The sequence below is a fragment of the Mastomys coucha genome, unplaced genomic scaffold (genome assembly GCF_008632895.1).
Source record: "Mastomys coucha isolate ucsf_1 unplaced genomic scaffold, UCSF_Mcou_1 pScaffold23, whole genome shotgun sequence".
In the NCBI taxonomy this organism is placed as follows: Eukaryota; Metazoa; Chordata; class Mammalia; order Rodentia; family Muridae; genus Mastomys; species Mastomys coucha.
The window spans coordinates 100,604,873-100,618,420 of record NW_022196906.1 but is presented as its reverse complement, the minus strand read 5'-3'; the positions used below and the strand labels follow the sequence as shown (position 1 = coordinate 100,618,420).

Below are 13,548 nucleotides of genomic sequence, written 5' to 3'. Positions count from 1 at the left end.
GTATTGGTGTGTGTGTGTGGTATTGGTGTTAGAAGGGCCCTCGGATTCCAGGGAGACTTTTAAATCATAGTCCTCTGAATACAGGGCATACAGTTCCTTAACTGAGAGCCCTGGGAGGCAGCAAAGGGCAGGTGTTCTGAATTCCCTCAGTTTCTCTCGCCTGCCAAGATTCTCTTCCAAGTAGGAATGGCACATCACTCATTCAGAGATAAGATGATGTCATCTTCCAAATCAGAGTTGTCCGAGCTGTCTGCTGAAAGGTAAGAGAAGGGAGAGACGATTATGTGCTAGGATTGTAGGAAACTCCTACATTCAACACACTTATGCTTGAGCAGGGTTAATTACCACTTTCCAGAAAGTAGAAAACACATCAATTAACTCCTTGGAGCTTGACTCCAGAGAATACGCCTGTTGCTGGCAACAATGGCCACCCCTGGGATCTCTGGCTCTCTTGCCTCTCAAAAGACCCGAACTTAGAAGCCCTGCTTCCTGCCTGGGATGCCTCAGAGGGATCAAGTAAATGGCCCCAAGCCTCTTCCTGGGCCACTGGGCTGCAAAGGGACAGGGCTGACGGAGCACAGAGGTCCCGGCCCCAAGCCTATTGTGTCCTTATGGCAGGACCATAAGCCTGGCCGGAGGAAGAGGTAAAAGAGAGGATGCAGAGTAACTTAGAGTTCCAGACTACCATGGGTTTTAGAGTAAAACCCTGTCTTTAAAACAAAATGTTACTAGGGGATCTGGAGAAGGTATCAGGAGGAACAAAGTCAACCATTCAAAGTACCAAATATGAAGGTTAAACAATTCTTAAGAACCCTAACATTCAACACAAAGACGGTACAAATAAAATTATATTCTGATCAGATCAAATGGGCGTGGCAGGTAGATGCTCGGCATGTTCACCTTTTCACTACAGTAGCCTTTGTACACAAGGCTCCCATACTTCCATGATGGATATCTTATATGAATACACTAATATTTATTTTTAAAGGTAAGAGGCAGGCTGAATCTCTTCCTCCAGTCCTCAGAAGCCTACAAAGGCAGATGATCCTAGGACTCATCCCTTGTCATGTAGCTACTGAAAAAGCCATCCATGGCAAACAAGTAGGAAGCTAGAAGGAACAAAGACGGAGGGCCTTTGATTCACTTTGCAGGCAAGGAATGAACTCAAGGAATGAACAATACTTCTAGGGCTGGAGAGATGGCTCAGCTGTTAAGAGCACCGACTACTCTTCAAGAGGTTCTAAGTTCAATTCCCAGCAACCACATGGTGGCTCACAACTATCTGTAATAGGGTCTGATCCCCTCTTCTGGTGTGTCTGGAAGGAGTAATGGTGGTGTACTCATGCAGAGCATAAAAAATAAATCTTATAACAGTACTCCTAGAAGGATCCATTGAGTAATGAAACTAAGTGGTCACAAAAGAGCCTCTCAAAGCCAGAGACAACTGCAGGGACACATCTACAATCCCTGGAAGACTAAAGCTCAGGCTCAAGGCCAGCCTGGATATAGTGAAACCCTGTCCTAACTATTCCCTCAACTAAAGGATCCTGAAGACAAAATACACCATGCCTGTCTGGTCAAAGTCAAAGAGAACTGCTAACACTAAAAGCCTAGTTTGTTCAAGAAACCATGAAAAAGAGCCAGTAAAGGCCAGGCAATGGTGGCACACACCTTTAATCCCAGCACTTGGGAGGCAGAGGCAGGCGGATTTCTGAGTTCAAAGCCAGCCTGGTCTATAGAGTAAGTTCCAGGATGGCTGGAGCTATACAGAGAAATCCTGTCTCGAAAAAAATCTAAAAAAAAAAAAAAAGAGAGAGAGAGAGAGAGAGAGAGAAAGGAAAGAAAAAAAGAAAGAAAAAGGGCCGGTAAAGTGTATCTGTAAAGCAAAGGTCCCTGATACCAGCTCTGCAGGGAGTTCTATCCCTGTAGAGAACCAACAACTCCTACAAACTGCCCTCCTCTAACTTCCACACACTGGAAAGCATGCTCTCTCTAAACATAATTTAAAAATTTTTAAAAAGTGCATGTGGATGTGCAACACGTGTCTCTGGTGCCCACCCAAGGAGGTCAGAAGAGGGCAGCAGAGCCCTGGAACCAGCATCGCAGATGGCTAAGGGCCCTCACTGTGTGATGGCAATCAAACCCAGACTCTGCAAGAACAAGTGCTCTTAACCACTCAACCATCTCTTCCACCCCTTAACAATTTTTTGAATAATAACAAATCTATGGAAATATTTTCATAAGGTTCCCAGGAACATGGGCAACATAGCCTGGGCCCTAAAACACCTGGGCTATGGTTTGTCCATAGAAATGGGTATGAACAAGTGGAAAGCTTTGCCAGCCTCTCTGAGGTAACTGAAAGATAAGGAAGGGAAAGATAAGGAAGGGAAAACAAACATGGCCAAACGTGGCCCAACATGGCAAGGAGTGGGAAACACAATGGCATGGACACAGTGAAAACCTGACACTTGAACCTAAACAGACCATGACCCAGCAGTCCCTCTGAGACAAAAACTCAAGAAGGCAGGCACTGTCTACTCCCCAGAGCCACAGCACTGCCCTGCCAGATACCTCTGCAGACCTCAAAGGACACTATAATGATTACATTACAGGCAAGCCAACAATGCCAGGCCCACCTGCCTGAGACACACCCCCCCCAGAAAGACAAGGGGTTAAGGGGTTCAACCCTCTGCCCCACAGCAAAAAAAAAAAAAAGAGCCAAGATTTCCCATCCCATCTAAGGGCGGGACACTGCTTGTTGGCCACCACAGCAGCCTTCCTCACATAGCAGCCAGGGGTCAGACAAGGCTCCTCTCATCTACCTGCCCTAGCCTTTTCTCAGCTCCAAATGTTGCAGTGACCCAATCCCCAACTTCTGGTCAGGACCTCTCATTCTGAAAAGTCTTTGCAGCAAAGGCAAATGAACTATAATAATAATCCCTCCAGTGTTTTGAGCTGCTGTTGCCTTACAATATCCAGGTTTAAGAGCGAGGAGTCTCCAGAAGCAGAGACAAAAAGACCCCGAAGACAACATGCCTCTCTTTCAAGGACAGGTTTGTATCTCGAGCTATACCCTGGGATGACCCAGGGCCTGTGCAGTCACATGGTGACCCATGGCTATGGTTTCCATGACTTTCACCAGACCCTAAGGTGGCAAATTCAGGAAGGTTGCATTCCTCCAGACAAGCAGAATGAAGCTTGTGATGATAATACATGTAAATGAGGGTTTAGTACAGTTAGTCTGCTCCACTGACAGCCATGAGGGAGAGCAACATCCACAACAGACAGCCCATAAAACATAGGGAAGAGCAATACACAACAACCTGCAGGTGAACACTCTGTCTCCACCTCAGAGTCCAAGCAGAAATGTCCAAATGTCATGTATTTTATGTCAGTATTTATACCCAGGTTATAGTAACAATATTCTCATAACTTAAAGAGTTTTCCAGATTACCTTTGCTTTAAGAGAGTTAACTTTCAGAAAGTCAAAAGGAGGGTGTACTGTTACCAAATACAAATTGAGAGGGCTTATATTCAAATTAGGAATGGAGAACCTGAAGCTGGGTGTGGTGGTACATGCCTGTAATCCTAGCATTCATAAAGTGAAGATAGAAGGACTGGGGAACTTGAGGCCAACCTGGGCCAGGAAGCAAACCATGTTAGGTGGTCAGGGCGAACTCAGGATCTGAGATGACCACGCTGCCCCATAAATCCAAGTACTGTTGACTGAGCCCGTGTCGGTCATCGAAGTGTCATAAATAGCTGAGGGCAATGCATATTAACCACATGGTCACTGCTGCCAGGAGTCCCCCTCAAAGAGATGCTTAAATGTCAACTGTCTGCCACAGCAAGACCCAATGTAGAACTTAGAAGTATGTTTCATGACCAAAATGTATCATCCCAATGCAAGCAAGCTAGGATTAGCTAACATTTCTGAAAGGCAAGTGGTCCCCAGCACTAGGAATGTGCATAGTTCTACTATGAAAACAGCCAAGTCCAAGCCCTAGAAAAAGCTGGAGCACAGATCAGGCTTCTTGCTTGAGTAACTGTTCAACCCAGTCTCATGACCACGTGGGGGTCCCTGCTGCTCTGCCAAGACTCCTTCCATTTTTCTTTGTATTTAATCGGTAGAGGCTTAGAAACATTACAGAATAAAAAAAGCCCAGATATCTTCGCTCCTCTGGTGATTAAATGCACATTAGCACATCTATGTCTCATTTACTGTTGTAAGCATGAGCAGAAGCTGGAAGTGTCATCTGGATTGTTGGGACACCGGCACTGGTGGCGGCTCTCTGCTCTCATTCACTGCCCCATCATGGAATAAGTACACAGCCCTGTGAATGAAGGCAGTTGTCAGGGTTAGAGTGGGGAGGAAGGTTTCTTTCTTTTATCTTTGACGGGGAAGTACTTTTATTTTCATTGTCTAGATTACCCCCTCCCCTTTTTATGGAGACCTCACTGTACTAGTTAAAAGCATGAACTCGGTTCTTGAGAATATTCTAACCAGCCACTTCTCACTCTAAGTAGGCTTGGGGAGGAAAAGGCCCAACCAAACCAAAATGGAACACCCAATGATAATGCTGCCACTCTATAAGACTAACTTTGTTGAGTCTCTCCTCCAAAAGCAGCTTTTTGACTAGTCTGTCTTGTCTATCTGGAAACATCTTTAAATCTTGGGTTTTGGTAAAGTATTTTTAACTTCAAAACAAACAAACAAACAAACAAAAACAAATCAAGTGAGACTCCTACAAGTGCAGGTGGCTCCAGTGAACTGAGCCACTTAACCTGCATTACTAACCTGTTGAAGGGAGGTAAATATTTGTCTCTAATACCTCACTATTGAAGCTTTATTTAGTATGTCCCTGGGTTCTTATCTAGCCCTCAGAGGTCATGGCCAGGGGCTAACCCACAGAACCACCTCAACCTTTGAATATGATACACCACAGCTAGGTGGATGTAAGCAACCCCACTCTCACCAAGACCTTCTTCAAATATGGTAAGAGGACTCTCCTAAGGCAATCAACTGTCAGCACCAACTCTACAAGCACATAATTAATATTTGTCGGAAAGAAAATGAACTTACATCAGGTAGAGGAGCAGTATTGTGTTTACATAGTACATGTAACATAAGTATCTATATTAAACACACTGCTACCCACCTCTCTCCTACCAGGAAACATGATCACAAACAGGAGGCTGTCTGATGGAGCACCATTAAGTTTGCTTGACCTAGGCCACCACAACACAACTTTGCCACGATATAAAATGATATGAATGTGTGTGTTCTTACTGCTCAGTACAGTAGCAACATAAGCTACAGAGCATTTGGAAATGAGAATCTAATTTTTAATTGAATTATATGTGAACAGCCCTCCGTGATGCGTGGCTATTATTCTTAGACACAGTACGTACCATGCCTAGAGGAATGCTGGGTATGCCAGCTAAGTGAGACAGGAATCACTCGTCTAAGGCAGGCAGCAATAGGAGATAGCTAGCAGAACTGCTAACAGTGGCGCTCTCGTGGCGACAGAAACACATCAGGGTGCAAGGTTGGTGTCTGCCCAGTCTTAAAGCTGATTATTCGGGAATTCATTAGCAATGGTAAGAATGGCTTCAGAAATCCACCAGTGGGAAATTACTATACAAACTGGAGTTTGTTCTTCAGAGTTTAGAACAAGAAGTAGGGTAGGGTGAAATGAACAGGACAGATGCATTTGTTCTTCAGCCTTCAGGAAAGTCTGGCCAAAAGCAGCCAGGAAAGGGCTCTCCCACACAAGGCCCTCAGTCTGTACACAACAGTTCTGGAAGCCAAGCAGCCTGTATAAAGCTGCTTCAAACTAACGTCAGCCCGACCCTCAGTGACATGCATGCTTCTGCCTTCCTAAGCCCAATCCTTTAAAGCTGGAATTCAAAAACTGTGAGCTCACTACCTATTTTGTAAATAAGTTTTATTGCAACACAGCTATAAACATCAATTTATGTTTGGACTGTGATTGCTTCTCATCACTACAGTGGATCTAAGGCTGCAATAGGGACCACAAGCAAAAAAGCATTGCCTTTGTTCTGACAGAAAAGTGGACAAACCTTTGCTTAAAAGTTGAGAGGAGGGAGCCACCTCATGGCTATAGAGTCTGACAGGAGAAGAGGGTGACTAATGCCTCAGAGCTTTTCCTCAGGGGCCAGAGTGGTGGGTCAGCAGAACTCAAGCACAGCTGGCTTCTGGAATGGGTTGGTACAAGAGGAGGGACCTGGCCCTGGTTGCCAAGGCTCATCCCAAACTCTGCCCTATACTTACTGTCCCCCAGGATCAGTTCCACTTCCTCATCTGCATCAGAGTCTTCATCTTCCCCCTCCTCTCCCTCCTCTAGAAGGTTTGCTAACTCCTCATCAGAGGGAGAGAAGTCATTGTCTCCATCCTCTCCTGCATTCTCATTGTTGTCATCCTCCTCCAGTTCTGCCTCCAGCAACTGGTCAGTGTCTAGTTCATCTAAATCATCAGTATCATCATCATCTTCATCATCATCCTCTTCCTCCTGTTCTTCCTCTTCCTGGTGAGAGAGCATGAAGTCCATTAGGAGAAACACAAAGCCTTAATCCGTATGAGCCATGTGGTGCTTCCTATCCAAGGGGACAGAGGAATAAACTGTTAGTGCAACAGACTTGTCAGTGGTGACTGGGACAGGCATCCATATTCAAAGCTGGCTCAGGAAGAGTTACTGACAAGGGCATACTGCTTATATAGCTCTTATGCAAAGAAAGAGAAAACCTGCCTCACCGATGTCTCAAGCCATTGATAACTCCAAAAGACCAGAGGGATTCTTCTGCTTCCTGCATCAGCCAAAGTGAGTGAACTGAGTTCAGACACTGGACAGAAGGTCCTGAAACCTAAAGTCCCATGTTCTAGCAAAACAAAGAACACAGCGGCGGGGTTGCCAGCTCCTAAATCCCTCAGCTCATGTCCTCCATCCTACATAAGAGGCAGACACCTATCAGTGCTGCTGAGCACTCAATACGAACGTCTCAACAAACCAGGCATACAAAACAGAATAAACGGGCCTACCTTTCCTGTTACAAACTGATGATAGATAGATAGATAGATAGATGGATGGATGGATGGATGGATGGATGGATGGATGGACAGCACACTTATCTGTTCTTTTATTCTACTGTAATTTACCAAAAGTATGAAACCTACTGGAAAACCAGTAAAGCATTTTCTCTGGATTCTAAATCTCCTGCCACTCACTTAAAAAACAAGCAGTTTGTTGACGAGGCCCTAGGTTCAAACCCTAGTACCACAACAAAGCAAAGCATCAGAGCTATAGTATACCCAGACCCATTAACAAGCAGCTCTGCTTTGAGGACTCTGGTGTGTGTTCTCTAGTGTTAGTGCAGATGAAAACCCATGTAGGGCTGGCGAGATGGCTCAGCAGTTAAGAGCACTGACTGTTCTTCTGAAGGTCCTGAGTTCGGATCCCAGCAACCACATGGTGGCTCACAACCACCCATAATGAGATCTGACGCCCTCTTCTGGTGCATCTGAAGACAGCTACAGTGGATTACACCGGAGCAAACAGAGTGAGCGGGCCGGCAGAGCTCCTAAGTTCAATTCCCAGCAGCCACACACATGATAGTTCACGGCCATCTGTACAGCTACAGTGTACTCATACACATAAAGTAAATAAATCTTTAAAAAAAAAAAAAGAAAAGAAAACCCATGTGCCCATGCATATATTGTGGATGTCAGAGAATAACCACAAGTGTTGATCATTTTCCATCTTCTTTAAGACAGGACCTCTTGTTCTTCTGCCACTGTATCTAGGTCTGGTCTGCAAGCTTGTGGGGATTCTCCTGTCTCCACCTCCCCCTTGGCCCCTCACTATAGGAATTATGGGATTACAGTTGCTTGTTACCTTACCCAGCTTTATGCGGTTCTAGGACCCGAGCTCAGGTCATGCTTCTTTGGTAGCACTTCACTCACCAGCCATCGCCCACCCATAGAAACCTCCTGAGAAGCTGTTTGACACAGTGATTTAGACTTTTCAACCATTTATGGTGGCTACATGGGGAAAACTAATGATATCCAGTAATCCTAATGTGTACATGTGCGCGTGTGATCACTTGAATCACAATTCTATACCTGTGGCTACATATCAATGGCTAAGCATTGACCCATCTGAAAGGAGCTAAAAATGTCTGCAGAAAGCAGGGAGTGAATAACAGCCAAGCTCACACAAATAAAAGATAAACAAAAGGAGGCCAAAGTCAGGAAAAACCCAAAGTGCTTATCAGATCATAACTTCAGCTCCTCTGCAGGCTCATTTCCATGGCCTTGACCAAAATTAGCTCTCATCTATTAACAAAGAACTGATTTAAAAATAAACAAAGAAGAAATAATCCAGGACCATATGTCTCTCTAAAACAAAACAAGTGTGTTTAAATTTTATGACAAATGAGACCTGTCAAAAACAAACAAATAAATTATAATAGCGTACTCTGAAGCTTTTTTTTTGGTGGGGGGTGGGGGGGATGGTGGGGTGGAGGGAGGGATATAGGATATGGAGTAGAAGATATTAGACTAGGATACAAACCAGGATGTCATTCGTGCCAGGCAAAGTACTCTACCACTATACAACCCCAGCCAAAGATAAGGTAACTTTTAAAGATCCACAGCTGAGGTACTATGTTTACTGCTCTACTAAGCATTAGTCAACAAATTCAAGCTTGGCTGACCAAGAAGAATTAAGAAGTTTCCAAATCAAGAGCAATGCTGGAGAACAAATAAAGCAGAGGTTAAACTCCAGGATCTATAAAGCAAAGCTTTTAGGCGTAGGATCTTGACTCCTTAATTCTGGAAGGTCAGTTAGAAGGGAACAGACTGAGGAGGAAGTTGTTGTATCCACTCTGAATGACATCTTGAGCCTTTCTTCTCTATCTAAAAGGTTTCCGTTGATTCCAGATGTGAACTCTTGGCTTTTGTTCTAAGTCTCCTAAGTCTTCACTGAGGATTTAAAGACACTTTAGAGGAACTGAGGCCCAGGCCCCCCCCTTTTTTTTTCGAGACAGGGTTTCTCTGAGTAGCCCTGGCTTTCCTGGAACTCACTCTGTAGACCAGGCTGGCCTCAAACTCAAGAAATCTGCCTGCCTCTGCCTCCCAAGTGCTGGGATTAAAGGTCCTAGCCACCACTGCCCGGCTAGGACCAAGCCATTTTAAAAACTACTAGTAAGTCAATTTTATGATTATCCAAAGCCTCAAAGCCTATAAGAAACAACCTCCCCCTGCCAGATCAAAGGCAAACCCTCACTCCTCTGTCCTACACTTGACTCTGGCAAGCTTCCTACTCTCAGCCTGAATCCACCCAGGAAGAATGTGTGTTTTTCACATCCCTGCCTCACACACTTTCACACTTTCTCCACTGCTGCTGACTTCTTATGCAGAGATTCCGCTCCTTAACCTAACAATCTCTCATTAGTATTTTGGCATCAGGAGCCTTCCACCTATCTACTGTTGAAAAGGAATCAAGACCATGACTGGGTCCCAGGGACTCAACCACCACTACTCCACTAGTCACTTGGTCTTTCTTCTTCTCACACAGGGACAACTGGCTTCTGCCTATTCCACTCCACTGTCTATGATGTACTCTGGACTCAAGCTGCCTCCATTGAGTCCAAACTATATATCAGCATGAAGACCAACTGTGGGGTAATTTTTAAGGAGTTGTTATTGTTGTTTTGGTTTGTTTGAAACAGGGCCTTACTATGTAGCTTTCTTAAACTCATAGAGATCCACCTTCCCAGCACTGGGATTACAGTTATTCACTGCCATACCTGGTTAAGTGTTTTGCTTGTTTCCCTTGTTTAATTTATGTGCATCTATCTAAGCTTTGCAGAGTACTTGATGTACATGCAATGTTCAAAGAGTGAGTTCTTTATAGACACGGAACCCTTCTTAGAGACTATCAAAACCTGAACCGCAACTCTAAGCCTCTGTAGTAAACTGTCGCCAGCTGACCTGCTTCTAAACTTCACTGCTAGCCTGATCCTTTTTTCCAGACTTTCTTTGCCTAAGCACATTTTTATTATTTCTGCCTGTGCATATCATCTCACACAAAGAAATTTAAAACCTCATATAATTTTACAACCGAGCTCTGGCTGCTTCTAACAACTAGAACCTTGTCTCTCAGTTACCAAGTCAAACTGAAACTTACTTTCAATTAATTATCCCACTCCCTTGGCTTCATCTCCAGCTAACTTGCTTCTCAAAAACTGGGGTCTCCAACACCTCCTCCTTTCCGTATGCTGCCCTCATGCCTACCAGTCAGCTGTGTCTCCGCCCTGTATTATCGAGTCCCTTTCATGAGCTAAACATCCCAAGGGCCCTATGACATTCTACAATATAGAATGTTTTTAAAAAAGCAATGGCCAATTACTGCAAATCTACCAAATGCCAATTTCTTTGAATCTCATTAAATGAAGTGTTTTTGATTAAATCAGGTCTGCCTCTCAAGTGTGAGCATCAGAGTCATCTGAGAAGTGTTTTCCAAGACATATACTGCATTCGTCCCTTAGCCAGACTGTTCTTAATAAACTTAAGGTTAACAGTAATTAACTGACAAACTATTGAATTTTCAACATTCAGTCACAGCCCTACTGTCAGATCCCAAACGTGCCATACTTGCCTACTTCACACTCCTAACTTCCTTAGCACCTGTCGTCCCGGACTGACTACCTTAAAAGACTACAGCTGTTTTCAGGGTCACAAGCACATGTGCTTTTCTGTCCTTACTCGCAGAATTCAACTCAAGTATATTTTGGTTTTATATTTTTAAGGGAGAGGAACCATCAAGAGTCAGCATATTCACCTCTGGCCAGTGGAGGACACACAGGAAGCACAGCACAGTGTGTCCCAGATTCCAAACAGAGTGTAAAAAACAAAGCATTAGTCCCTTATTCAGATTGTTCTTAATAAATTTAAGGTTATCAATAACTGACAAACTATTAACTTTTCAACATCTAGGGGAAATGATAAATTATTAATCTTTGACTTCCTAATTTTCCCTATAAGCCAATAATAGAGTTTACTAAATTAATTTTTTAGAAATATAGATTCTAAACATGAAATGAATAATATGAACTCTAGTGGGTGACAGGCTCATCCATGCTCTCATGAACTTCATGAAGCCATGCAGAGCAGCTACCTCTGGACCAACTCTATGCAAGGCTAAGTTGTCCTATATATTTCATTCATTAACATGATGTACAGTTCATGGCTGTACATAAATATCCGAATCTATTTAAGCCTAATGGTAAAGAGCAACTTTTTCATTAGAGTGTGTGTGTGTGTGTGTGTGTGTGTGTGTGTGTGTGTGTGTGTGTGTCTGTAAGTAGAGAGCAGAGGACATCTTGTGGGAGTCTGTTCTCTCCTTCCACCACATGGTTTTGGGATACTGAATTCATGTCATCAGACTAGGCAGCAAATAACTTTAACTGATGAGCAGTCTCAATGATCCAAATGGAAACTACTTTTGGGGTACATTATAGAGTATCTCAATAACACTCAATAACTACCGTTTTATACAGGTACTTACTTTAAGGTGGACCATTTTAGCAAATGGCAACTGACCACTCATTATCCTGAGCTTGTTTTGCTAAAGTGAAAGGCAAATTCAAAGGTGTTGGTGACAGGTGCTTGCATCCCTAATCCACACATGACACACCTGAACCATCTGAGAAGACCAAAGATCAGGTAGCAAGACCAGGACAAATTTTTGAATTGCAAATAACTCATATGAAAATGAAAAGTCTAGTTTTAAAAATCAAGTGAAGCATATAAATCAAAGTGTGCATTTAAAATATTCAGAAAGGTAGTGGGGAGAGATCCAATGGATCCATCACACGATCACAAGAGTCTAGGAACAATCTGGACCAACAGAATAATGTTATAGAGGAGAATAATAATAATAATATTATCCCATCCCAAACATCTCTAAATCAAAGCACTCAATAGTGGATGTCTTTCAAATTTGAAATGTAGCAGATGGTGGACCAGACTAAAGTGGTGGTACACAGTGAACTTAGCCTAGACCCTAAGAAATCTAAAAACAGCACTAACTAACCCATGCCACACACCTATGCACACAACACAGTTCCTCCAAGTACAAAGCTTTTCCGACCTTCTACACATGGGACAGCAGAGCTGCTTGCCAGAGCCCGCTTGAGGCTGCCTATTTGGACACTGGCACACATGCTGAGATAACCTCTATTTTTCCTTCAGAACCAAAAGTCAGAAACCCTTACCAACGACCTGTCCTCATTCTAGCATCTTTCTCATGTAATTATTAAACAGTATTGTTAAGCAGAATCACAGAAAGAGTGGTCTTTTTCTTAACCCGAGCTCCCTGGAGATAGTGGGGCAAGGAGTGCAATACTTAGGTTAAGTTGACGGTCTGACTCCAAAGCCAGCAAGCTACCCTCAGTGCCTCTGCCTCTGTCACTACCCCCACATACTCAAGAATAAATCCAACACAATGAACAACCACCCCTTACCTCCCAGCATCTTGGGTAATCCTAGTTTCCTTTCAAGCTCCACCTTGAAGAACAGACACCCGGCCACACTGGCGCAGGTAATGATCCCCAAAGAAAACTGCTGCCCAGACCCTTATAAACTTCAAAAATATGGAGGGCAGGGATAATGATGTTAGATGAGTTTGCTTCAGATTTATAGATATATATATCGCAGCCAGCTCAGCTACCATTTAGAGAGTAGACGATGCACTTGTAAGTGTAAAGCCTAACAGGGAAACATACACTGAATTTCAAAGTAGCACAAGAAAACATCTTTGTTTAGTCAGTATTAAGGTCTGTTAGAGAAAATAAGTCCTTAAGCCCACTGCACTCAGGAAACTACTGGCTTTTGGATTTTTTTGCTTGTTTGTTTGTGGTACTGTTGTTTGTTTTGTAAATCTGCTTTGGGATTTGGTTTTGTTGTTTGGGGATGGGGATGGTTGTTTGAACAAACCAAGGGCAACTTGATTAGACCCTATATCAAAGTTTAAAAAAGGAGGGACTGGGGCTGGAGTGATGGCTCAGCAGTTAAGAGCACTGACTGCCCTTCTGAAGGTCCTGAGTTCAAATCCCAGCAACCACATGGTGGCTCACAACCATCCATAATGAGATCTGATGCCCTCTTCTGGGGTGTCTGAAGACAGCTGCAGTGTACTTTCATATAATAAGTAAATAAATCTTAAAAAAAAAAAAAAAAAAAAAGGAGGGACTGGGATGTGTTTAGCATATGTTCATCACGTAAGAGAAAAAAACATGCATAAAAGGGAGGGAGAGAAAAAAAGAAAGATTATACTTAAAAATATTCTTGTAAATGTAAAGTACATGCTATTTGGGATGGTCACTTACAAACAATCATGACTCCAGGTGAAGAAATTAAGATCTGCAAAAGGTTATTTTACTGCCCTCATTATCTGTAGTGAGAAGTCCAACACTGGTCCTTGGATTTCCACTCTGTATCAACGCTGCAGCAAACCCTCTGAATGC

At 43.4% G+C, this 13,548-nt stretch overlaps 1 protein-coding gene across 7 annotated transcripts in view; it reads right to left on the bottom strand.

Moving 5' to 3' along the window:
• Window positions 1-13,548, bottom strand: part of Dcaf1 (DDB1 and CUL4 associated factor 1) — a 72,109-nt gene continuing 58,561 nt past the window's right edge. For 3 of the 7 annotated variants that reach the window (XM_031343667.1, XM_031343665.1, XM_031343668.1), the window contains exons 23-24: window positions 6,296-6,548; window positions 1-253 (exon numbers count right to left, since the gene is read on the bottom strand). In XM_031343667.1, coding sequence (XP_031199527.1) covers window positions 195-253; window positions 6,296-6,548 — 312 coding nt within the window. In that variant the 3' untranslated portion in view covers window positions 1-194. Of the gene's footprint in view, window positions 254-4,222; window positions 4,335-6,295; window positions 6,549-13,548 lie in introns of all 7 variants that reach the window. The other 4 variants (XR_004111390.1, XR_004111391.1, XM_031343666.1 and 1 more) reach the window with 4 other exon arrangements.